Below are 22033 nucleotides of genomic sequence, written 5' to 3' on the forward strand. Positions count from 1 at the left end.
CCAAAATGGCATGAAGCAATTCCCATCTGTTACAGAGAACTAAATTATTCATATAGAAATATAATGTTCTGAAATATTTCAAAAATAATGTCCTTCATTTATTTAAAGACAATATAATACAAATTTAATAATAATCACTTAAGCAGCTAAAGAAACATCTGAAGCTTTTTTGGTAAAAAAAATCAGTTAAGTTAATAGTAATTAAATTGGTTATATTTGCAACAATGCCATTAAAAGCAAAAAAAAAAACCTTTGAGGAACAAAGAGAACCTTGTTCATTACAGCAGTTTTTACTAAATTTGATATGAAAGTAGTTTCAAAAATATCTTCTGTATAAATGGTTCTGTACTTCTGAAAGCACTTCAATAAAAATAGAAATTTGGCCAATGATCTATTTGCTAAGATTTAAGTGCCAATTTTCTTTTCCAGTCTTACCTCTCACTAATTCCCTTTATCAACCTTAAGTGTCGGCCATTTACCCCAGGCTTTACTGTTTTCACACTTGGCTGATATGCCAGCCCTGTACCTAGCTGTTCCCTTCTTCGCTTTACTCCCTAATATCAACTCATCAATCCAAATCATATCCTTTCTTCAAGGTCCGGTTCAAGTATCACCTCCTTTAAGAAGTTCTCCTCACTGAGAACAGTTTTGAATCATTCATTTGGATTACAGCTATTTGTACACATCTTGCTTCCTTGTGTAAGTTTCTTTTTTTTTTTTTTCCTTGTAAGGTTCTTGAAGGCAAGTATCTTATTCATATTTGTATTCCCCTCAGAGTCAATCTCCCACTAGAGTTCAAGTTCCATTAAACAGAACCCTTGAATATCTTCTTCATCACTGTACTCCCCAGAACCTAGCAAAACTGGCACATAGTAGCCAAGTTAAAAGTGTATTCTGCGTGAGTGAATGGATTTTAGAACATAACTCCATAAAGGCAGGGATTTATCTGTTTTATTCATTGCAAAGTGAATATTTGAATATTACCAGGTGAATAAATTATTTTTTGGAAGGCTTAGGATTCATTATATACAACAAAAATTCTTCAATCTATATGCCTTCACCGAGGTCAAATGTATTTAATGTTGCCTTTCACCCAACTAATTTGGTGGATGATATATTGTTCTGAAAACAAGACATCCCCCAGAACTGCAAGAGTAAAATTTAAAAGAATCAAAATAAAATAGGTGTTTACATAAGAGTAAAAATTAAAAGAATCAAAATAAAATGTGTTTACATTAGTTTCAGTTTTCTTTATTGTGCTTTTCTGTGTTCTAAATTTTCTGCAATGAAAATGTATTATTTTGTAATCAGACAAAAATAATCAGTGCCATTTTTAAAGAATGTAATGGATGAGGTCACTTGCAAACATAAGACTGAGGACATTTTGAGAACATTGAAGTCCAATCAGTGTTATGGAATTATTTACAGAGAGAAAAACACTGGACTGTGAAAATAACTTGAAAAGCTGAAGCCTAATCAGTCTGCCTAAAGACAAACAGACAATAAACAAACACTTCTCAAAGGGGAGATTGACGGCACCAACCCTAGGAAAAACAGGCGTCTTGAAGAACATGAATTTATAGTGTTTGTTTAGCACTGTGCTTGGAAGTATGACACCCTTGCTGTGCACTGAATTGTGTCCCCCTGCCAGATTCATAAGTTGAAGCCATAACCCCCCAATGTGATGGCATTTGGAGATGGGGACTTTGAGAGGTAATTAGGTTGGATAAGATCATGAGGGTAGAGCCCTCATGGTGGGATTAGTGACTTTATAAGGAGACACCAGAGAGCCTGCACAATCTCTTCCATCCTCATCTTTTCACCCCACCAAGTGAGGACCCAGCGAGAAGGAGGTTATTAGCATGCTACGAAGAGAGCCCTCATTAGAGCCTGATCATGCTGGCAACTTTCACGTTTGACGTCCAGCCTCCAGAACTGTGAGCAAATAAATATCTGTTGTTTAAGCCACTCAGTCTATGGCATTTTGTTGTAGTAGCCCAAGCAGACTAAGATAGACTAAGCAGACCCACCCCTCAGGGGTTAATTTAATAGGAGACAAACACATAAACAAACGGAAAAAAAGACTATAAGTACTATGACAGAAGTATGTATAGGGTACATACACCATTCTTTCAGGCACCCAGAGGTTAGAGTAATAATGGTTTCTATCTGTGGTTGGGTGGGTGGAGTAAGTTTGGTTGGCTTGAGTCAACATTCTATATCAAATTAACTCTGAGTTCACCAGCCAAGTCAAGAGCTGTGACTTACAATATGGTGACAAACCTGAGACTTCATGGTGAGCCCTGCAGAGACCAACACTGGACAGAGAGCCATAGAGATTTGGGTGTAGAGTAGAGGTAGGAAGTAGCTGCATGCTCTGAAAATGGCATAGGCTACGGCAGCGGCTTACTGTGCTCTTCAACTATTTCTACATTCTGTAAATTTCCACTTCTAATTCTTCTTTGGGGCCTTGAATATTTATAACAACATTCTCATTTACTTATACTAACTGTATTTTGTATTAGTTAAAAAGTATTGGGCTTCCCTGGTGGCGCAGTGGTTGAGAGTCCGCCTGCCGATGCAGGAGACACGGGTTCGTGCCCCGGTCTGGGAGGATCCCACATGCCGCGGAGCAACTAAGCCCATGAGCCATGGCCGCTGAGCCTGCGCGTCCGGAGCCTGTGCTCCGCAACGGGAGAGGCCACAACAGTGAGAGGCCCGCGTACCGCAAAAAAAAAAAAAAAAAAAAAAAAAAAAGTATTCAAAGCCTGTTACATGGAAAAGAGCTACTGGTGAACATGGGAACCAGCACTAACTGCAGCACCCTTGGGCCTCACGTGCCTTTTGCTAAGTCCTAATCATCCCCCATGTCCTAACCCTAGTCCTACTTTCTCTGGAGGCTGTGTCTAAACTGCACCTCCCCCTGGATTGATAAGGTGCTCCTGCTATGAGCTCCCTGGTGCCCCTCTACTTCCTGCATCATGGCACGTATCATACTGTTTTGCGATCTCTTGTTTAATGGTTGCTCTCCTCTATCAGACTGTCAGATCCTTAAAGATGGAAACAATATTAGTCTTCATGATGTGCCTGGGTCACCAAAGGCTTTCAGTAAGTATCTGTTGGACGAATCTAGTTTCAGAGCTTGTGAAAGTAGAGGACCAGGTGAGCATTAAGTTTATGGTGGTACCACCAAGGTGCACCTGGCCAAGGAAGTTCATCCATCAGAACTTCGGTATACATTAATCCAGTCCAAATTGAGAACATAAACACTAAGGGAATACAGTCCCAGAAAGTGACCAGAGTCAGGCTGACATAAAAATGAAGATTCTATGGCTTCGTAGTACGTTAGCGTAATAAAAATTAAACTAGTTTTGAACAGAGGTGAACGTCATGGTGGAAGGGGCTGGAACAGTAGTCTAATGATAAGATTATTTCAATATGAGATGTTAGTCTAACAACTAAATGAAGGGTGTATGTACCCTATTCGCACTTCTGTCAGAGCACTTATATCCCTTGTTACAGTTTGTTCACATGTTTGTCTGCTATTAAATCAGACCCTTAGGTAGTCTAATGACATGTTTATTTAAACATGATTATTCTAACAACTAGGCAGGAGTTGACCTAGAGTAGAAACTTAATGGGTGACACACAAAAGCAGAGACGTTCTGTTGATGAACTGGGATAAAATGTGACTTTTGCAGATAAGCCTTTCTTCTTATCTTCTCTACCAGCATGTTGCAATCCCTGAAATTCCTGCCACAGAAGTCACTCTTCTGGTTAAAGTTACTAACTTTAGATAGTCCTTGTTAACCTGCAAGAATGTGCTATTAGGTTATGGCAACACCCAACACAGTGGTACTTCTGGCTCTCCAATCTGATCTTTCCATCTCCCAGGAATGTGAATGCTTAGTGAGAGACACTTTCTCAGCCTCCTCACAGAGGGGTGTGGTCTTCACTGACATTATGTAAGAGGAGACATGTGTACAACTCCACATCACTTCCTTAAAAATAAATTGCTTGCCTTGCACTTTCTTTTTTCCTTCTTCCTGAGGATTAGTAAGGGTACAGACATCTTTAACCTTTGTCCTAAGCTAGGGCATGGCAGAGCCTTAAGACAGAAGGACATGGGTCTCTGAGTAGACCGCATGAGCACAGTAAACCTGTCAGCTGGCTTCATAAGAGGGAAATACATTTCTCTATTTAAGTATTTCATTTTTCGTTTCTTCATTATAGCAGCTTACCTCACCCTGATTAACTGGATATTCATGAGGCTGGTGTAGAGATTGATAGAAATTGATGAGGGGTTGTATTATGGTATTTTAAAAAAAGAAAAGAGGAGCCCAAAACAATTCAAGGCATGAGAGGCTAGGTGACCATGAATCGTGAAACTGTGATGGTAATAGTAAGTCAGAGCAAGCTGTTGGCTAGCAGAACAGGACACTGAAATTAAATTGTGGTAGTACATTCAAGTGTATATGTCCCCATAAAAATTAAGATAGAATGATGAGTAAGTGTGTGAAAAAAAAAGAAGGTAGAGATCAGGTTGGAGATGTAGAACATTATCCCCATCCCCCCCATATGGAAAGGGTAATGGCTAAAAATGCTGTTTAAAGAAATAGCCACACTTGGTTCTAGTACATTTTAAGCTGGAACATTACATATGTCAATATCGATATGGAAAAAGTAGCCTCTGCTAGTTGATAAAAGTAGCCTCCAAGAGCAGTTTTCTGATGACTATATTCAGCATTCTCTCTTTTCACCTCTAAACCTGTATAGAAGTCTCTCCTTGATCTTCTTCATCTTTATTTTGATGTTCAGCTTTCTGGAGAAGTCTGGGGCCTAGCAAACCAATAAGTAGACTTCCAATTGGGGCTGTGATGAGGATGGCCAAAAATGCCACTGTCAACACATCCATTCCATAGCCTTCTAACTGTTTCTCTCCATGTGATCTTGCTGTGTCCAAAGCCACAGATCCTATTGCAGCCTATAAAAGTTTAAAGGTAAAGTTGGAAGCATGATAAGACAAGCACACAGAAAAAAAGGTTATTTTATCATTTGCAAAAACAAATTTCTTGTTCTTTTGCTCAACTGACAAAGTTCTATTAGTCTTCTTTCAAAGTGTACTACAGTTGATTTTAATGATCTAAAAGCTCTCCCTGCCCTTGCATAGGGAAAGAATGATGATTCATATATACCTATTTGCATAAGGTAAACTTACAAAAATATCAGGCAAACATATTTCAGAACACAAGGCAAGGTCTTCCTTGGTGGCGCAGTGGTTGAGAGTCCGCCTGCCGATGCAGAGGACGCGGGTTCGTGCCCCGGTCCGGGAAGATCCCACATGCCGCGGAGCGGCTGGGCCCCTGAGCCATGGCCACTGAGCCTGCGCGTCTGCAGCCTGTGCTCCGCAACGGGAGAGGCCAGAGCAGTGAGAGGCCCGCGTACCGCAAAAAACAAAAAACAAAAACAAAAAAAAGAACACAAGGCAAATACAGACTTAGGATATTAATTAACTATAACAAGATTCTATATACTAAATTCCTCCTGAGTAAAGTTGAAAGTTACTGAATGGTCATCTCATTCTTTTGTCTTTAGGAATTTGGAATTAAGAAAGGACAAGATGAAAAAATGCAGTGATACTTACTGGAAGATGGTGAAATTTTACATGAAAAAACATAAGAATATTGCTGTAGAGCCTAAGCTAATTGTTAAACATCAAGAAACTTGAAAGTGGTAGGTACCTTTGAAACTTGAAGTTAACCTTATTAGGAATTTGATTCACTCTTTGCCTTAGGAGTTGGTGAAATGTTTTGTTTAAAATTTATCTACTGGGAAGTATTATGAAAACTCTTAGAGACAAAATGCAATATTATCAGTGCACATGGGGAAAATACATTAATCAATCCGGTTATCCTCTTATTGGCACAGAACGCAGCAATGAAACAGAAGAAAAACTATCAGTGTGGATGGGACACAATGGCAGAGATTACTAATTGCCCACAAATATCTGAATGCCTCTTTCCCCTTCTATAATAGAACTCCTGAGTTTAGCTGGTCACATTGCTGTCCAAATACAGACTTTTTTCCCAGTCTTCTTTGCAACTAGTTGAAGCTATGTATCTAAGTTCTGGCCATTAAGAGGTGAGCAGAAGGGATAAATCTTCTTGTAACTGTTCCCTGAAAAGAAATGGACACTTGTACCTTATTCTTTCCCCCTTCCCACTGGATGACAAACAGTGAAAGCTGGACTCATGGATGAAAGGCATACGCTGAGGACAGCGGTTACCCTGCCAGCTCTGGAATTCCCATGCTGCACTGCTGGTCAGAGAGAAATAAAAATCTACCTCATTTAGTCCTCGTGTTTGAGGGCTCTTTGCTATTTCAGATCACCTTATGCCATAACTAATTCAACATTTCATGAATTCTCAGTAAGAACTGCACACACTATGATGTATATTTCTCTTTCAGCTCTCTGTCATTGTGTATATGTGTGTACGTTTGGCAGTTTGTATGTTTGCTAAGTTGTCATTTAAAATATATTTCTGGGACTTCCCTGGTGGTCTAGTGGTTAAGAATCCGTCTTGCAACTCAGGGGATGCCAGTTTGATCTCTGGTCGGGGAACTAAGATCCTACATGCCACGGGGCAACTAAACCCGCGACCACAACTAGAGAGAAGCCTGCGAGCCACAACTAGAGAGAAGCCTGCACACGGCAACAAGGAGCCCGCATGCCTCAATGAAAGATCTCATGTGCCACAACTAAGACCTGACACAGCCAAAAAAAATAAAAAATAAATATTTAAAAAAATATATATATATATTTCTTATAGTAGGTCATAGACAAAAAAGTTTAAAGAACACTAATATGGAAAAAATATATAAGAAAGTCTTGTCTCTTGTGCAGTGGCAAAAGAAGAAAAAAAATTGTATACAATACTTGCTTTGAGAACATGCATCATTCAAGACATCCTAGATAATTTCTCCTTATTTTAAAATTTGTTTTCATAGCAGGTAAGTGCCGTCTTTCAAATTTTGATGTTAGAAACAAATCTTTCATACTAAAGCTACTAGAGCGATTATTTTTTGTTTGTTTGTTTTGTTTTGTTTTGCGGTACGCGGGCCTCTCACCGTTGTGGCCCCTCCCGTTGTGGAGCACAGACTCCGGACACACAGGCTCAGCGGCCATGGCTCACGGGCCCAGCCGCTCCGTGGCACGTGGGATCCCCCCGGACCGGGGCACAAACCCGCGTCCCCTGCATCGGCAGACAGACTGTCAACCACTGCGCCACCAGGGAAGCCCTAGAGCGATTATTTTGATATTTACCTACTAAAGTTACTGAAAAGTAGTGTGGAGGCTGGAGATACTGTGAGGGAGAAACTGTTCTACTTACTGTGCTCTATTAACCTCACAGCATTCTCAGCCACTATGTCTCAGATACCTTTGAAAGTCCGATGGGAAGAAAAACTTCTCTGGAATAATGCCCCAATCCCATAGCCAAACAAAATCTGGCATATAGTTACAGAGCAGGACACTGCACGCCTCAAAGCTTCCTAAATTAAGAACACCTAATTTTCATTTCATGAAACAGAAATTTACCCATTTAAATAATTGCAAAATAATCAAGGATGAAACAGTTCAATCTCATTTGTTGTAATTAGTTGGGGAATACACAATACAATCAGGGATATATTACATTTGCAACAAATGATGATCGATACAGTTCTAATTTAGTGGGCAATTATAGGTATGCTACCAAATACCTGGTCAACCCTTTCGAGTACCTATTGGTTACTGCTTTGTTTATTAGAGTGCACAAATTTTGGGTCATGTGATTGAGACATTTGTCAGGAGGTTCAGGTGGTGTGAAAATTTAATATCAACTAATAGTCTAGGAAATAAAGCATTTTCTGAGTTATTTCTCAATAAATCTTTCTCTATTAAAGACTGGTCAAGCATAACTGATCATCAATCATATAGATGTTGAAGTATCTCCAAATACTAAGACGGGCTATGCTATTTCTGTTTCACTCTCTTCTTAGAAGATATTGAAATAAATAGAGTTAATAACTGTCTCTTTGGGTTATTTTAGAGAGCTCTGACTGACAAAAATTCCAACTCTTCCCTCCTGCTACTTACTACTGCTTTCTAGTAGTGTAGGGATTTATTGGATTTTGAGTTGCACCCTGGTGATCTAAGGAAATTTAATGAGCTGTCATGTTTAATGAATCAATATACCCAAAATAAAACTTTTAAAGAGTAAATTAGTATAAAATCTTATCATAAATCAAACTTCAATTACTTATTCTCACCAAATTTGAACAAGCCCTCTTATTAAAAATTTCAAGGTATCATATAGAAATAGGAATTAAAATCCATCATTACCTGGACTGTGGCCTTTGGAAGCCATGCAAAAGAAATAAATATCTTTTCCTTAAAGTTAAAACCAGCAAAACACACCATCAGATATGTAGCCAAAATTCGTATCAATACTGCAGTGCCCAGGGTGGCAACACAAAGGCCTGTAAGAAATACTCAGTTTTTAGACATAATGAAATACTGGGGGAAAAACTGAATCACATGGTTACTGATTCAGAACTCTTTCAACAGAAGTCTAAAAACATTCACAAAATTAAAAAGACAAAAATGGCTAGGCATAATTTATCAAAACATCAATATTAAGGATCAATCAGATCTCTTGTTTAAAAGAAGGTATTTCTCCTTGATTTTTTTTTAGTAAAATGCGAAAGATTTATTTGCTCTGAAGAGAAACCAGAATATTCCCTTAAACTGAAAACAGAAATTAAACATTTAAATTTCTACAAAGGAGATTTTAATGTTCTTTTAAGCTTTATACAAGAAACACACTTTCTTCCATGCATTTATTCAATAACTATGCATGGCAGGATCTGGACTAGGTACTCGTATCCAAAAATGTATAATGTTCAGACTCTGCTTCTATGAACTTCAAAGAGGAAGACAGAAACATAAAAAACTAATTAATATACTACTAGGTAAGTACAGTATAAACATACTGGTAAGAGGGCATAGAAGAGGAAAAAATTATTATTTTCATCAACGTGGTTGAGAATTCTTTACAGAGAGTATAAGGCCAGAGGCAATATTCAAAATATTTATGAGCCATTATGGAGGCAATCAGCCAATCAGAACAGAGCTCACTGGGCAGTGACCAATCAGAACAGACAGTGGCAGTCTACAGCTGTTTCATCATACTGGTGTGTACACTGACAGCCCATTAGCCCTGGTTTTCATATACAGCTACTGCATTCAGTCAGCATTTAGAATCCTTTGCTGGTAAAGGTAAGTTCATCCTGAAGTGCAAAATAAAGGATTGTGACTTGGCCTCTGCAGGCTACTGGAATCTGAGAAAGGCACAGCTAAAGTGACTGCTAAGTTATAGGGTGATTTTTTTAAAGTAACATTTGTTGAGTATTTACTCTGTGCCAGGTTCTGTACTAAGCTTTAAGTGCATTACTTTACTTAGCCCTTACAACCTGTGGGGTAATTCCTGTCATTTTACAGTTGAAAAAAGTGAAGTTCAAAAAGGATAAACAACTTTGTCAAGTTCAAAAGGCTGGGTAAAAGGGATAGACACTGCAGGAGGCTCTACTGTAAATCTGCAATTTTTTTTTTTTTTTACCGAAAAGTTTTGTGGCTTTTTGTTGGAGGATATTTCTCCCAGGTTGGTAGATTTTTAAAAATATTTGTTGCTGAAGTACAAGATACAAAAGAGATGATCCCATTCCCAGGAGGGAACATTGAAGGTTTGGGGAGAAGATGAAGAGGAAGTTTTAGACACACTGAGTTTTAAGTTTTGTGGGGTTTACAAGTGGTGATGTCTAATCAGCCACTGGATTTACAGATTTAGAGATAAGGATTTTGGAATTACATAGTTTATAATCAAAGTCACTGAGTGTAGATGAGCTCAAGGAAGTGATAAAAAAGTGAGAAGCATAGAAGGTTTTGGAAAGAACTTTGAGGAGAAGCAGCACTTAAGCCCTACAGACTGTAAAGATTCAAAAGGCACTGGAAAATATGAAATTTCCGACTTCAATGTGAAAGTGTTTTAAAGAGGTCAGTAGTATCAAATGCTGCTGAGAGATCAAGTACAATAAAGACTGGTAAGGGGCTTCCCTGGTGGCGCAGTGGTTGAGAGTCCGCCTGCCGATGCAGGGGACATGGGTTCGTGTCCCAGTTCGGGAGGATCCCACATGCCGCGGAGCGGCTGGGCCCGTGAGCCATGGCCACTGAGCCTGTGCGTCCGGAGCCTGTGCTCCGCAACGGGAGAGGCCACGGCAGTTGAGAGGCCCGCGTACCGCAAAAAAAAAAAAAAAAGACTGGTAAGTATTCAGTGGATTTAATAATATAACCTTGGTAAGAGCAGGGTTGGTTGTGTGATGGGGCAGAAGCTAAACTGCAATGTACTGAGGAAGGGAATGAGAACTGAAATGGAGAAGGGGAATATAGACACCCTTTTGGAAAAGTTTGAAAAGAGCAATAGAGAGAGAGAGTGGTAGGTGAGGGGGGAAGTGAAATGGGGGAAGGATATATATGTATATTTTTCATAAATATATGTGTGTGTATTTATTTAAATTTTGATTGTGATAAAATACACATAACAAAAATTACCATCTTAAACATTTTAAAATGTGCAGTTCAGTAAGCATTAAGTTAAACATTTACATTTTTGTGCAAAAAATATCCAGAACGTTTTCATCTTGTAAAATCGAAACTCTGTACCTATTAGACAACAAATCCCTATCTCCCGTTTCCCAAAACCACTGGCAACCATCATTCTACTCTCTATTTCTATTAATTTGACTCATATAAGTAGCATCATACAGTAGCTGTCTTTTTTCTTTTGGACCTTGTTAATTTTCTCTGTTGTTTTCTACTTTGTTGATTTCTTTTTTTTTTTTTTTTTTTGAAGTAGAGCTGATTTACAATGCTGTGCTTGGCTATACAGCAAAGTGACTCAGTTATACACATACAGACATTCTTTTTTTAATATTCTTTTCCATTATGGTTTATCACAGGATAATGAACATAGTTCCCTGTGCTATACAGTAGGACCTTGCTGTTTATCTATTCTATTTGCAATAGTTTGCATCTGCCAACCCCAAAGTCCCAGTCCCTCTGTCCCCCTTGGCAACCCCAAGTCTGTTCTCTATGTATATGAGTCTATTTTTGTTCTGTAGATAGGTTCATTTGCGCCATATTTTAGATTCCACCTAGTAGCTGTCTTTCTATGATTGGCTTATTTCACTTAGTGTAATGTCTTCCAGGTTCATCCATGTTATAGCATGTATCAGAATGGAAGGATATTATTTTAAGATAGAGATTAAAGTCTGTTTAACTTATGAAGAGAAAAACACTGTGACAGGATATTTGAGGATGTATAAGAAAAAGGGAAGAATCTATGTGTAAGATCCAGAAAGAGGTGGCAGGGGATGGGATCCTTAGTATGGACGGAAGAATATTGTGATGCAAGGAAAGGAGGAAATAATGAGTATATGTGTGTAAATTAATTTTTAAGTGAAGTGCTATGAATTAAGAGAGTTTTAACACAATGGCTTTCAAATGTGTGAATGAATAAAAGAATGAATGAACAAACATTTTTATTCTATGGGTACATATTATAGAACTCACTAGTTATCTTTAAAATTCTGGCCCTTGATCAGGGTAAGGCTAGATGAACATTTTTATCCTTGGAAAAACACTTTAAGGCCTGCATTTTATTTTATTTATTTTTTTTAAATTTTTTAATTTTTAAAATTAAAAAAAATTTTTTTAAGGCCTGCATTTTATTGATGGCAGTCAGCAGTGTCACTTTTCTTTACAAGGAACAATATTTAAAGGTATAAAATTTACTGTCTTAGATTGACAAACATTATTTTCTAACGAACTACTCTAAAATACTTAGCTCGTTACATTTTTATATAATTGTGACAATGGGAACCACTGAACACATACCTACTAAAGATATTTCAACTGAATATAAAAAGAGTTGATGTTAGCAAAATTCTTACCTACAGTTTCTGGTCTGAGAGCTGTAATGGATACCTCTGCTCCAATCAGTCCAAAGAGAAGGGGCTGAAAGATGAACCAGGCAACTGCTATAACCTTTTCAACATCTGCCTAAAAGGAACACACACACACCCAAACACAGACTTTCATTATATGAATTTAGAAGTTCTAAGAATTTTACTAATTTGAAATTTGAGTCAGTTTGACCTGAGATAGCCTTTACCTCTGTAGCGTCTATAAATAAGAAGTTAGTCAGAAGAGAGCAAAAAATTCCGCAAATATATTTCTATCACAATTAAGATATATGAAGTACTTTAGTGTTGATTTACAAGTAAATGTTAATTATAAAGAGTCTTACAAAGTAATCTTAGGACTTCTGCTTCTGAATACACAATCTGTGTGTGTGTATTATAATGAATATTATATTAATTATATTATTATTACATTATTGCACAGTTTAAAATTTTGTTAATTTTCATTCAACAATATGATTTAAAGACCTTATATCAGTGCATATATCTAGATATTCACCTCTTAATTGCTGCATAGTAATCTGTGGTATGGAAGTACCATAGTTTATTCAATCATTTCTTTATCGATAGGCCTTTAAGTTGCTTCCAATTTTTTCTTTATAAAAATATACTGTTTGTGGATATCTCAAATCATGCACAAAGATAAAATCCAGGTATAACAAAGTTCTGTGCCAGTTATTAATTTATTGCCCTTTGGCTCCAAATCTGCCTTTCCTTGTTTCTCTGCAGGAAATGGAGCTGGGCCCTTTAAACATTTCACCTTTGCCAGCTGGTCCCATATTAAATATTGTCAGTAGAAGGTGCTGAAATATACTGCAAGAGAAGGAACTCTTCCTGGTTTCTGTGGCTCTTCCCAGCAAGATCTTCCAGCACAAGGCTCCTGCAGTCCAGGTGGCTTCTCCAGTGCCAGGCTCTTGCAGTGCATGGTGCCAGCAGCTTTCCCCAGCCTACACCTGGGGTGGTTTCATAGCCACCTCCCTTGGGCCATATACCTCCCCATGCACCCTAGAGGGTGGATTTCCCATAAGTCTGGAGAGTAGATTTCTAGTAAATTTTGTAGGTAGGGCACCATGGTGATTTCTGTGTCACCCAGTGAACCACAGCTCTAACAAGGTCTGGATTCTCAGCGCTGGGGGAGAGAGTAGTGAGGTGAGGAGGAGAGGTGGAAGGGTGTGCTTTATCTCAGCCCTAGGAGTTTATAGCTGCTACTCCTATATTATTTAGGGGTCTCTTTACCTCTTACAAGCCAATCCTTTGTTAACTGATCCCCAGGATGGTTAATAATAAACTTCCCTATTCCAGTTACTACGTGATTTCTCTTTCCTTAGAAGACCCTATTTGATATAAGCATAACTTTAAAACACATAATGCAAACATCCTAGGAAAAGACTGACACAATTGACCACGCAAAACTAAAATGTCTTTGGCAAAATAAACCATAAAAAAGACAGTGACAAACCAGGAGATATTAACTGTACTATGTGTAACAGAATAAGGAACAATGTCCAATCAATAAGAAAAAGATAGAGACCCTAGTAGAATAATGGGCAATGCATATGCACAGTAATTGTACAAGAAGAAACACAAATGGCCAAAAACCCTGAGACACTAAAACTCAGTAATCAGAGAAACACAAATTAAAATGATATACCATATTTTTTGGGGAGGGGGTAATCACATTGAAAAACACACTAAAAAAGTTTTAACAATGTAAAGTATTTGTAAGATTGTAAGCAAACTGAATAATTGGTAGGAGAGCAAACTGACAATGTTTTTTTGGAGGGCAATTTAGCAGTACCCAGTACAGTACCTAAGAATTTACATTTAACAGATTTTTTCAATCAACATTAAGAATCTTTATTTTGGGGGACTTCCCTGCTGGCACAGTGGTTATGAATCCACCTGCCAATGCAGGGGACATGGGTTCGAGCTCTGGTCCGGGAAGATCCCACATGCCGCAGAGCAACTAAGCCCGTGTGCCACTACTGAGCCCGTGAGCCACAACTACTGAGCCCGTGTGCCACAACTACTGAAGCCTGCATGGCTAGAGCCCATGCTCCACGACAAAGAGTAGCCACCACAGTGAGAAGCCTGCACACTGCAACGAAGAGTAGCCCCAGCTCGCTGCAACTAGAGAATAGCCCGCGCACAGAGACAAAGACCCAACGCAGCCAATAAATAAATTTTTAAAAATCTATATTTTTGGACCACATTTTTACCCTTACTATTACATGTTCTTAAGGATATGCACTTCCGTATATGTATGGAATTGTGACAAAGGAGGATTACATTGTTTCTCTATTTTCTTCAGTTATTATTTCTGATATGTTTATTAGGGTGAAGATTCTATTTCCTCTTAGCTTATAAAGACAGCATCTGTGACGGGATTCGTTGATTTTATTTATATAATTCTATTCCTCTATCATGAAAAAAGTTTTGTTTCTACATCATAAGGAATCAGATGATGAATGAGGTTCAAATTCTGCCACCCACTAACTGCAAGCCACTTGCCCTTAGCACCTCATTTTTCTCATCTGTAAAATGAGTGGTTTATATTAGAAAACATCCAAGATCCTTTATCATTTAATGACAATGACTAGTTCTGCCCCAACAGGTCCAGTTGCCACCCTTCCACATATCTTTAAATTTTACTTTTGAATTTAATTTTTAGAGTATATCATAGCTAAAACTAGGACTTTAATTGATAACCCACAGTTGTAAAGAACAAAATTCAACTAAATTAACTTTAGGTTATTTAGCCTTTTGTTGCCAGGACTAATTGTTTAAGGAAGGTCCTCCAAAATATTTCACGTATTCAGAACTCCAATGAGAGCATAAGTCCTAAAGAGTTTTCTCTATCAAATTATTTTTACTTCTAAACTGTAGACTAAAGCCATGACTTGTATTTTGATTATAACATTTTAGACTAATTGAACATCAGATATAGGCTTACATATTATATAATTTAAGAAAGGGAGAAGAGTCACAATGTATCTTCTTGTGGCATTTTCATAACTTCAAAAACAAAATGAATGTTTTTAAAGAAAATGGAGCCATAGAATAAGCTAAGTATAAAAGAAGATGAGCCAAGGGGAACGAAGACTGTGTCGTCCATTGAAAAGTTAAGGCCACTTTATACATCTCTATACATCAATGGTAAGAATCTTCAAAAATATAAATCACTTTCAAGGATGGACAAAAGGAGAAAGTTAAGAGAAATGAAGGTTTCATCATGGGTTAAATATCTATGTAAGTGGACACTTCTCTTCTGAGATAGAAGAACAATTCAAGATTCAGAAGATCCAAAATATAACAGAAAACAAAATCCCATAAGTATAAAGGTCATCTAGAATCACTGAATTTGAAAATAGATGAAAAAATAGATGACAGGCTTAAAAAAGGTGAGTGCATTTGAATAAAATAAAACAAATGGCAAGATTAATGATTATATGGAAAACCAAGCAGAAAAGTAAGAAATAACATCAGAAACGACTGGCACAAATGAATTTTATAAAATATTTTAGCTTTTCAAAGTATAACTCAACAACAGTATTATTATAGTACTATTGATTTTACAAGTGCTTCATTTCCATTTCCCAAATAGCCACAATTCTTTAGATGTTATTATTAGTCTCTTCATATTACAGTTGGGAAAACTGAGTATTAGAGAAGGTAGGTGACTTTTTTGGGATTATACAGCTTGAAGCAGGACTGGAATCCCAGTCCCCATAACTTAAATTTTACGTTCTTTTTATAACGTTGTGCTGCTCTGGAGAGTACCTGCCACATAATTGATTCAATGAAGATTCTTTTGCTTTCCTTTCTTTAGGGAACCAGTTTGATGTATTCAAATTGTGTGTTCTCATCCTGACTCTGCCACTTACTGGCTTTGCGACTTCAGGCAGTCTATCTAGTATCTCTAAGCCTTGGTGTCCTCATTTGTAAAACGGTCTGATATCTACCTTTCAAGGTTCTTGTAGAGAATACATGAGATGACTTATGTAAAACTTTATGAAAAAGACATCTTTAAGGAAAAAAAAAAACTATTGAGGAAAGGTCTTAATAAGAGATTCATAGATCTGATCACATGAAAGTATATTATATTTGAGTGTAAAAAATGAACAATATAAAAAGGCACAAAAATCTAACTTCATATGTACAGATGTGTGTACATGTGTATGTATGTATCTTATAGATCAGTAATCAATGCATTAAACTTTAGAAAATAATGCACAAAAGACCTATCAAAGAAAAATAAAAAATACAAGTGGCTAAGTATATGAAAAAATGTTCAATTAATTATTAATCAAAGCATGAAAGTAAACAAGATACCACTTATTACCTATCAGTATGGCTAAAGGTTAAAAACAATAATCTTCTAAGCCAGTGGTTCACAAAGTGTGGTCCCAGATTAGCACCATGAGTATCACCTGGGAACTTGTTAGAAGTGCAAATTCTAAAGCCCCACTGTAGTCTAAGTAAGTCAGAAATTTGGGGGCAGGGCCCAGAAATCTAATTTAATAAGAGTTCCAGGTGGTTCTGATGCATTCTCAAGTTTGAGAAACACTATTCTAAGCTGATGAGGGTGTAATGAGATAGGTACTTCATATATTACAGTGGAAAAGTAAATGGATACAACTCTAGAAAGCTGTTTGGTAATGCGTGTCAAAAACCTCAAAATGTTCATATTATTTGAAGCCCAAAATTTCACTGTTAGAAATTTGGCCTAAGGAACTGATCAGAAATTGAATTTCAGCATAATTAAAAATAGCAGAGACTGGAAATCACCTAAATATTTAACTATAAGGAAATGGTTTAAGAAAATTATGGGGCATCCCTATGTGTGTGTGTATGTGTGAGTATGTATGTTGTGTTTTGTGTATGTGTAGATAAAGAGATATACACAGGAGAGTATCCAGAGGTAAATATGAAAACAAGGTACCTAGTTCTTTCTCTGGGTTGTGGATTACATTGACTTTCTACGTAATCAACCAGGCTGCAGGTAATTCAGGCAAAGTTATGACAAATGCATTCAAACAGATGCTTTGTTTTGGCTTTAACAATATTTTCTATATAACCCACACTATATTCTGCAGAATAGCATAACTGAAACTCATCAAAGTTTCCCTTTCCCTCTTTGTCTTTCTATGCCCACAGCTAGTGACCACTTGTAGTAGGGATCAGTCTCCCCTTTGATTTCCCTGTTGCTAAAACTATTGCCCTATTCCAAATGACATGACTCTTTTTTGTTGTTTTTTAAAATTCTATCATTTATGAACTTAATTTAAAATTGCAAAGTGTAGAAGTATAACGTTTTTAATATATGTAATATGTGTTATTCAAATAGATGTCAAAATATAAAAATGTGCCCTGTGTAATAATGCTACAGTTGTATTATAAAGGTAGTACCAGTTGCTTTGGAGTCAAACCAGAGCTTAAATCCAAGTGCCACTTTTTAATTTTGTGACCTAATTTTGTGACATGTTTTTTTAAGTTCTTCTGATTTACAGTCTCTAAAATGGAAATGGTAATACTTTTTCAAAGTTTCTTTTGTGAAAATAAGTGAGAATACTCACTTAGTGCCTAGTATAAGGCCTTACAGAGTAGCAATAACATTTATTAGTTCCTTTCCCTCCTTTTACCCATGACAGGATATGAGTTCGTTGTTAATTTTTGAAAATTTGTAAGAGGTGACAACAGATAGCATTTTCCAGTAAAATTCAATTTGAAGAAACTTACTATAAGTGTATTTGAAATTTTTCCTGTTGAATAAATGAATGGAAATAAGCCAAAATATTTAAATAGTTTACAGAGCAGTTGGCTTTAGGTTGAGGAATTGTAAATGATTTTTTCTTTCCTTTGCTTTCTGACTATTTTTATTTCCCAGTATTTTAAGATGAGCGTATAGTACTTTCATACTCAGAAACAAAACTAATTTTATTTTAAAATTATTCTCTTTAGTAATTTATTTCTTTTAATACTGACAAAAGTTTACAATTAAGAAGTTAAGGGACAGATTCCAGTCTCAGTCACTGTTTGGCTCCAACCTAATGAGCAACTCCAAGTAAGAATCACCCAGCTGAGCCAAGTCTATCCACAGAAATGCAAGACAAATTAAAACGAAACAAAATTGTTGTTTTAAGTCATTAAATGTTGAGATAATTTGTAACCCAGCAACTGACAACTGAAATAAAAAATATTTACAACAGCAAAAAAGAAACCAAACAATATACAAAAAAAAGAAGTTAAGGGACAGTTTGTAGAATGCTGATGGCTGGCAAACTTCCCAGGTGTTGGATAAGGGGTCACAATGCAACTTTAGCTGCATCCCTTTACTGAGTGAAAACTGTGTTCTTGGTCCTGGGGCAAAGGAGTAGATCAGAGTGCTTCAGGGAGCAGGTGTATTAGTCCGCAGCCCAGACTGGGGCAGAAGACAGACAGTGGTGAGTCCTCAGAGAGAAGCAAGGGAGGCAGCACAGCCCTTTGTCCCGAGCTGAGACTGGACAGGAGACTGCCCACGATACGGGACAACCTTGCCTCAGCCCTCAAGAAAAGGGAAGCCATGGAAAAACAAATGTTTGATAAGAGCAAATGCTTATGAGAGATGAGGGATGACAGGAGTACCCGATTTATACGAGGAATTTTGTTTACTTTTTAGCTTTGTTCTTGTTCGATGTTACATGCAATCAGAAAGTAGAACTGAATAATACAGGTGCTGCTGCAAAGAAAAAAAGTAGACCACCTGAAAGCCTTACAGCCAAGCCTCCTGACAGGGCAACAAACCTAGATGCCCATCTAAGGTCTAGAGCAGGGTTTCAAAGGGACTCTCTCCTTTCTCTCAAAGTCCAATCCATCTCAGCACACTTTTCTGTGGCCTCAGTACCCTTGTTCACACAAGGCTCCAGGAGCCCCTTCCAATCCTTCCTTCCTCTAAAGCAAGATGATTCACACTTACACTTGTCCTAACTTTATAATCACACTGTTAGAGAATGGAAGCCTCCTATCTGAATGCTATTTACCCACAAGGAAATTCTATCTCTAGTATATCTCTGCAGAGATTCCCAGAATTGAATATGATTATTTATCTAATCTCAAGCTATAATTATAACCTTCACATGTTTCCATATGGCATTATATTAAGCTTAATTATTTTGAGCAGTTGTCTTTAGGTTTTCCAAAAGGATATATCTGCATTTAGTTTAGGTCACATACGTCTAATTTCTTTATGAAACAGAATAGCACAGGATCCTGTCAAGTTCAGATCTACAAAAGTATATTTTAAAATTAAAATAAATAAATGGCAATCAGCTAATTTCCATAATACATATTAAGAAAACAGATAATCTTAATGATCTTGAAACTTGGTAAGAAAAACCAAAACAACCTTATAAAAAAATAGGCACAAGCTTTTGAATACACTGGCAAGTAAACATATGAAAAGATGATGAGTTTCACTCAGAAAGAAATGCCAACAGATCAGCAATGAGATACATTTTTCACCCATCAGATTAGCAAAATATCTGAAGACAGAAAATAGATGAGAGAAGCAGATTCTCGCACATACTGTTGGTGAGAATGTACATTGGTACAGTCTTTTAAAAGGGCAAATTGATATTATCAAAAGTATCAGTGTGCACAGTCTTTCAAAGAGAAATCCTATTTCTAGAAATGTATCCTATAGATAAATTCAATAATATGCTATAATTTATTAAATTTTTTCTCATTTTAATATTTCTGAAATTAGGATATAAGTTTAATTGGCAGCATTCTTTTTCTTTTTTGATAGCATGTAAAATAATAATAAGACTGGATAGTGCCTTAGAGTTTACTGAATATAGTATATGTAAAGGCATTTTATTGAAGCGCTTTTTGTCTTAGCAAACTAGAAACAATCTAATGTCTGTTAGTAGGAGACTGATTAAATAGAGTATAGCACAGCTATACAATGCAGTACTCTGCAGCCCTTACAAAGGATAAGGAAGGCAGCATGGAAAATAGAACCATGGTATGTTTTAAGTAAGTAAACATGTTTTAAGTAAAGACCTTAAGTTCTAGATTCATTTGTAAGGGGAAAAGCATGTGCGTGTGTGAACTTGGACATACATTTACAAATGTATAGAAAATAGCTTTTATGATTAAATAATTTCATTAATTTGATGTTAAGAAAGTATCTGGAAAGAAAAAATTAATCCGATCAGAAAGTGATCATGATCAGAAGAACTTAAAATGAATTCACCTTTGCGCTGGCCCATCCCTTGCCTGCAAGGAAAGCCAGGACCAGCGTGCACAGTCCTCCTGACCCAGGGAAACCAAAATACATGCTGCTGAACACAGCCAGCACAGACAGCCCCAAGACCAGGAATGCTCTCTTCCACACGAGCTTGTCCTAGAGGAGGAAAGAGGGTGGTTAGCTCAATTATTTCATATAACTGATGTCTAACTATTGGTTTTTCCATATTCAGGACTTAGTAGAAAATAAAAACGTCTGTGTCTGAGAATATAAATGCATGACATAACATTTACTTTCTTTTCCTTAGTAAAAGTAGAGTTAGCACATGTACAAATGTTAGGTTCCTCTCCCAGGAATACCAGTTATCCTTCTCTGCAGTTATCAAAGCAGAATTTCACAGGGCTAAATGCAACAGCAGAAAAAAGCACATAGGCTTTGGGGACAGAGAGACTGGGGATAAAATTTCAGCTTTTACACCACTGACATACGTAGTTGGCCATATTACTTAAACTCTTCAAGTCTCCTTTCCTCGTTCCCAAAAGCAGTTACATCACAGGGATTCTGTGAAGCCCAAAGATATGATATCCCTATTATTTTTAGGTTCTCTGTTCACTCTTTAATTTGATACTCTCCTGGTTTTTCATTCTAAATCCTTGAATACCAAGAAGCTTAAAGAGGCTGTAGACAGAGTAGTTTTTCGTTGTTGATTTTGTTTCAACGTTTTATTTTATACTGGAGTATAGCTGATTAACAACGTTGTGATAGTTTCAGGTGCACAGCAAAGCGACTCAGCCATACATAGACATGTATCCATTCTCCCCCAGACTCCCTTCCCATCCAGGCTGCCACGTAACACTGAGCAGAGTTCCCTGTGCTACACAGTTGGTCCTTGTTGTTGATTTTTAAAGTCTCAGAAACGTGCACCTCTTTCCTTTCACTTTTCCCTGTGTGGCCTTTTAAGCTTCCTGATTGCTTTAGAAGGCAGGCAGGCTTTTTAGAAGTGCTTGGCTTGGAGGCGTGCAGGCTCTGGCGGTGGGTTACCTGAGTTCATTTCCAGCTCCACTGCTTTCTAGCTATGTGACTTTGTTTAAATCATTTCTCCCTAAGCCTCAATTTCCTCATCAGTAAAAAGCTCATATTAACAGTACTCTTTCCATGAGTTATTGTGTGGAGTGCACTAGATCAGCACTTTCCAACAGAACGTTCAGTGACGACAGAAATTTCTGTATCTGCATTGTCTACGGTAGTGTTCTATATCTGTGATGGCCACATGTAGCTAGTGGCTGCTATATTGAACTAGTGGCACTTTATTGTACATACCACATCATTTTATACACGGTAAACAACAAAATGTAAGCTATCATTTTTCTCTTTACTTTGCTGTTTAATTAGAAAATCCTATAACTTTCTATTATGTATTCATAAAATCTACAATTGAAGCTTTTTGCGCACAGTAAAAATTCAAACCAACATACATTCAAGTAATGTTAATATTAATGTTCTTACGTACAGTTCTACTTTAGTTAAGTTTCTAATTCCATTCAAAATGCTCTGAAATCTCAAAATAATGCCAGTTCTTCTAGGAAAAAAAAAGACTTTCATATGTTTATCTAAGAGACAAGGGGGGTAAAGGAAAACAAACAAAACCTTTGTTTATTAAGAAATCACTGTGTGGGCTTCCCTGGTGGCGCAGTGATTGAGAATCCGCCTGCTGATGCAGGGGAC

The 22033-nt window shown here is 37.2% G+C and overlaps 1 protein-coding gene across 5 annotated transcripts in view; it reads right to left on the bottom strand.

The window, feature by feature from the left end:
* Nucleotides 1-933: 933 nt before the first annotated feature.
* SLC9B2 (solute carrier family 9 member B2) overlaps nucleotides 934-22033 on the bottom strand; it is a 51067-nt gene continuing 29967 nt past the window's right edge. For 2 of the 5 annotated variants that reach the window (XM_059067460.2, XM_067036425.1), the window contains 4 exons: nucleotides 20315-20464; nucleotides 12049-12157; nucleotides 8384-8520; nucleotides 934-4984 (listed from right to left, as the gene is read on the bottom strand). In XM_059067460.2, coding sequence (XP_058923443.1) covers nucleotides 4763-4984; nucleotides 8384-8520; nucleotides 12049-12157; nucleotides 20315-20464 — 618 coding nt within the window. In that variant the 3' untranslated portion in view covers nucleotides 934-4762. The remainder of the gene's footprint in view (nucleotides 4985-8383; nucleotides 8521-12048; nucleotides 12158-20314; nucleotides 20465-22033) is intronic. The other 3 variants (XM_059067461.2, XM_067036424.1, XM_067036423.1) reach the window with 3 other exon arrangements.

Source organism: Kogia breviceps, chromosome 6 (genome assembly GCF_026419965.1).
Source record: "Kogia breviceps isolate mKogBre1 chromosome 6, mKogBre1 haplotype 1, whole genome shotgun sequence".
In the NCBI taxonomy this organism is placed as follows: Eukaryota; Metazoa; Chordata; class Mammalia; order Artiodactyla; family Physeteridae; genus Kogia; species Kogia breviceps.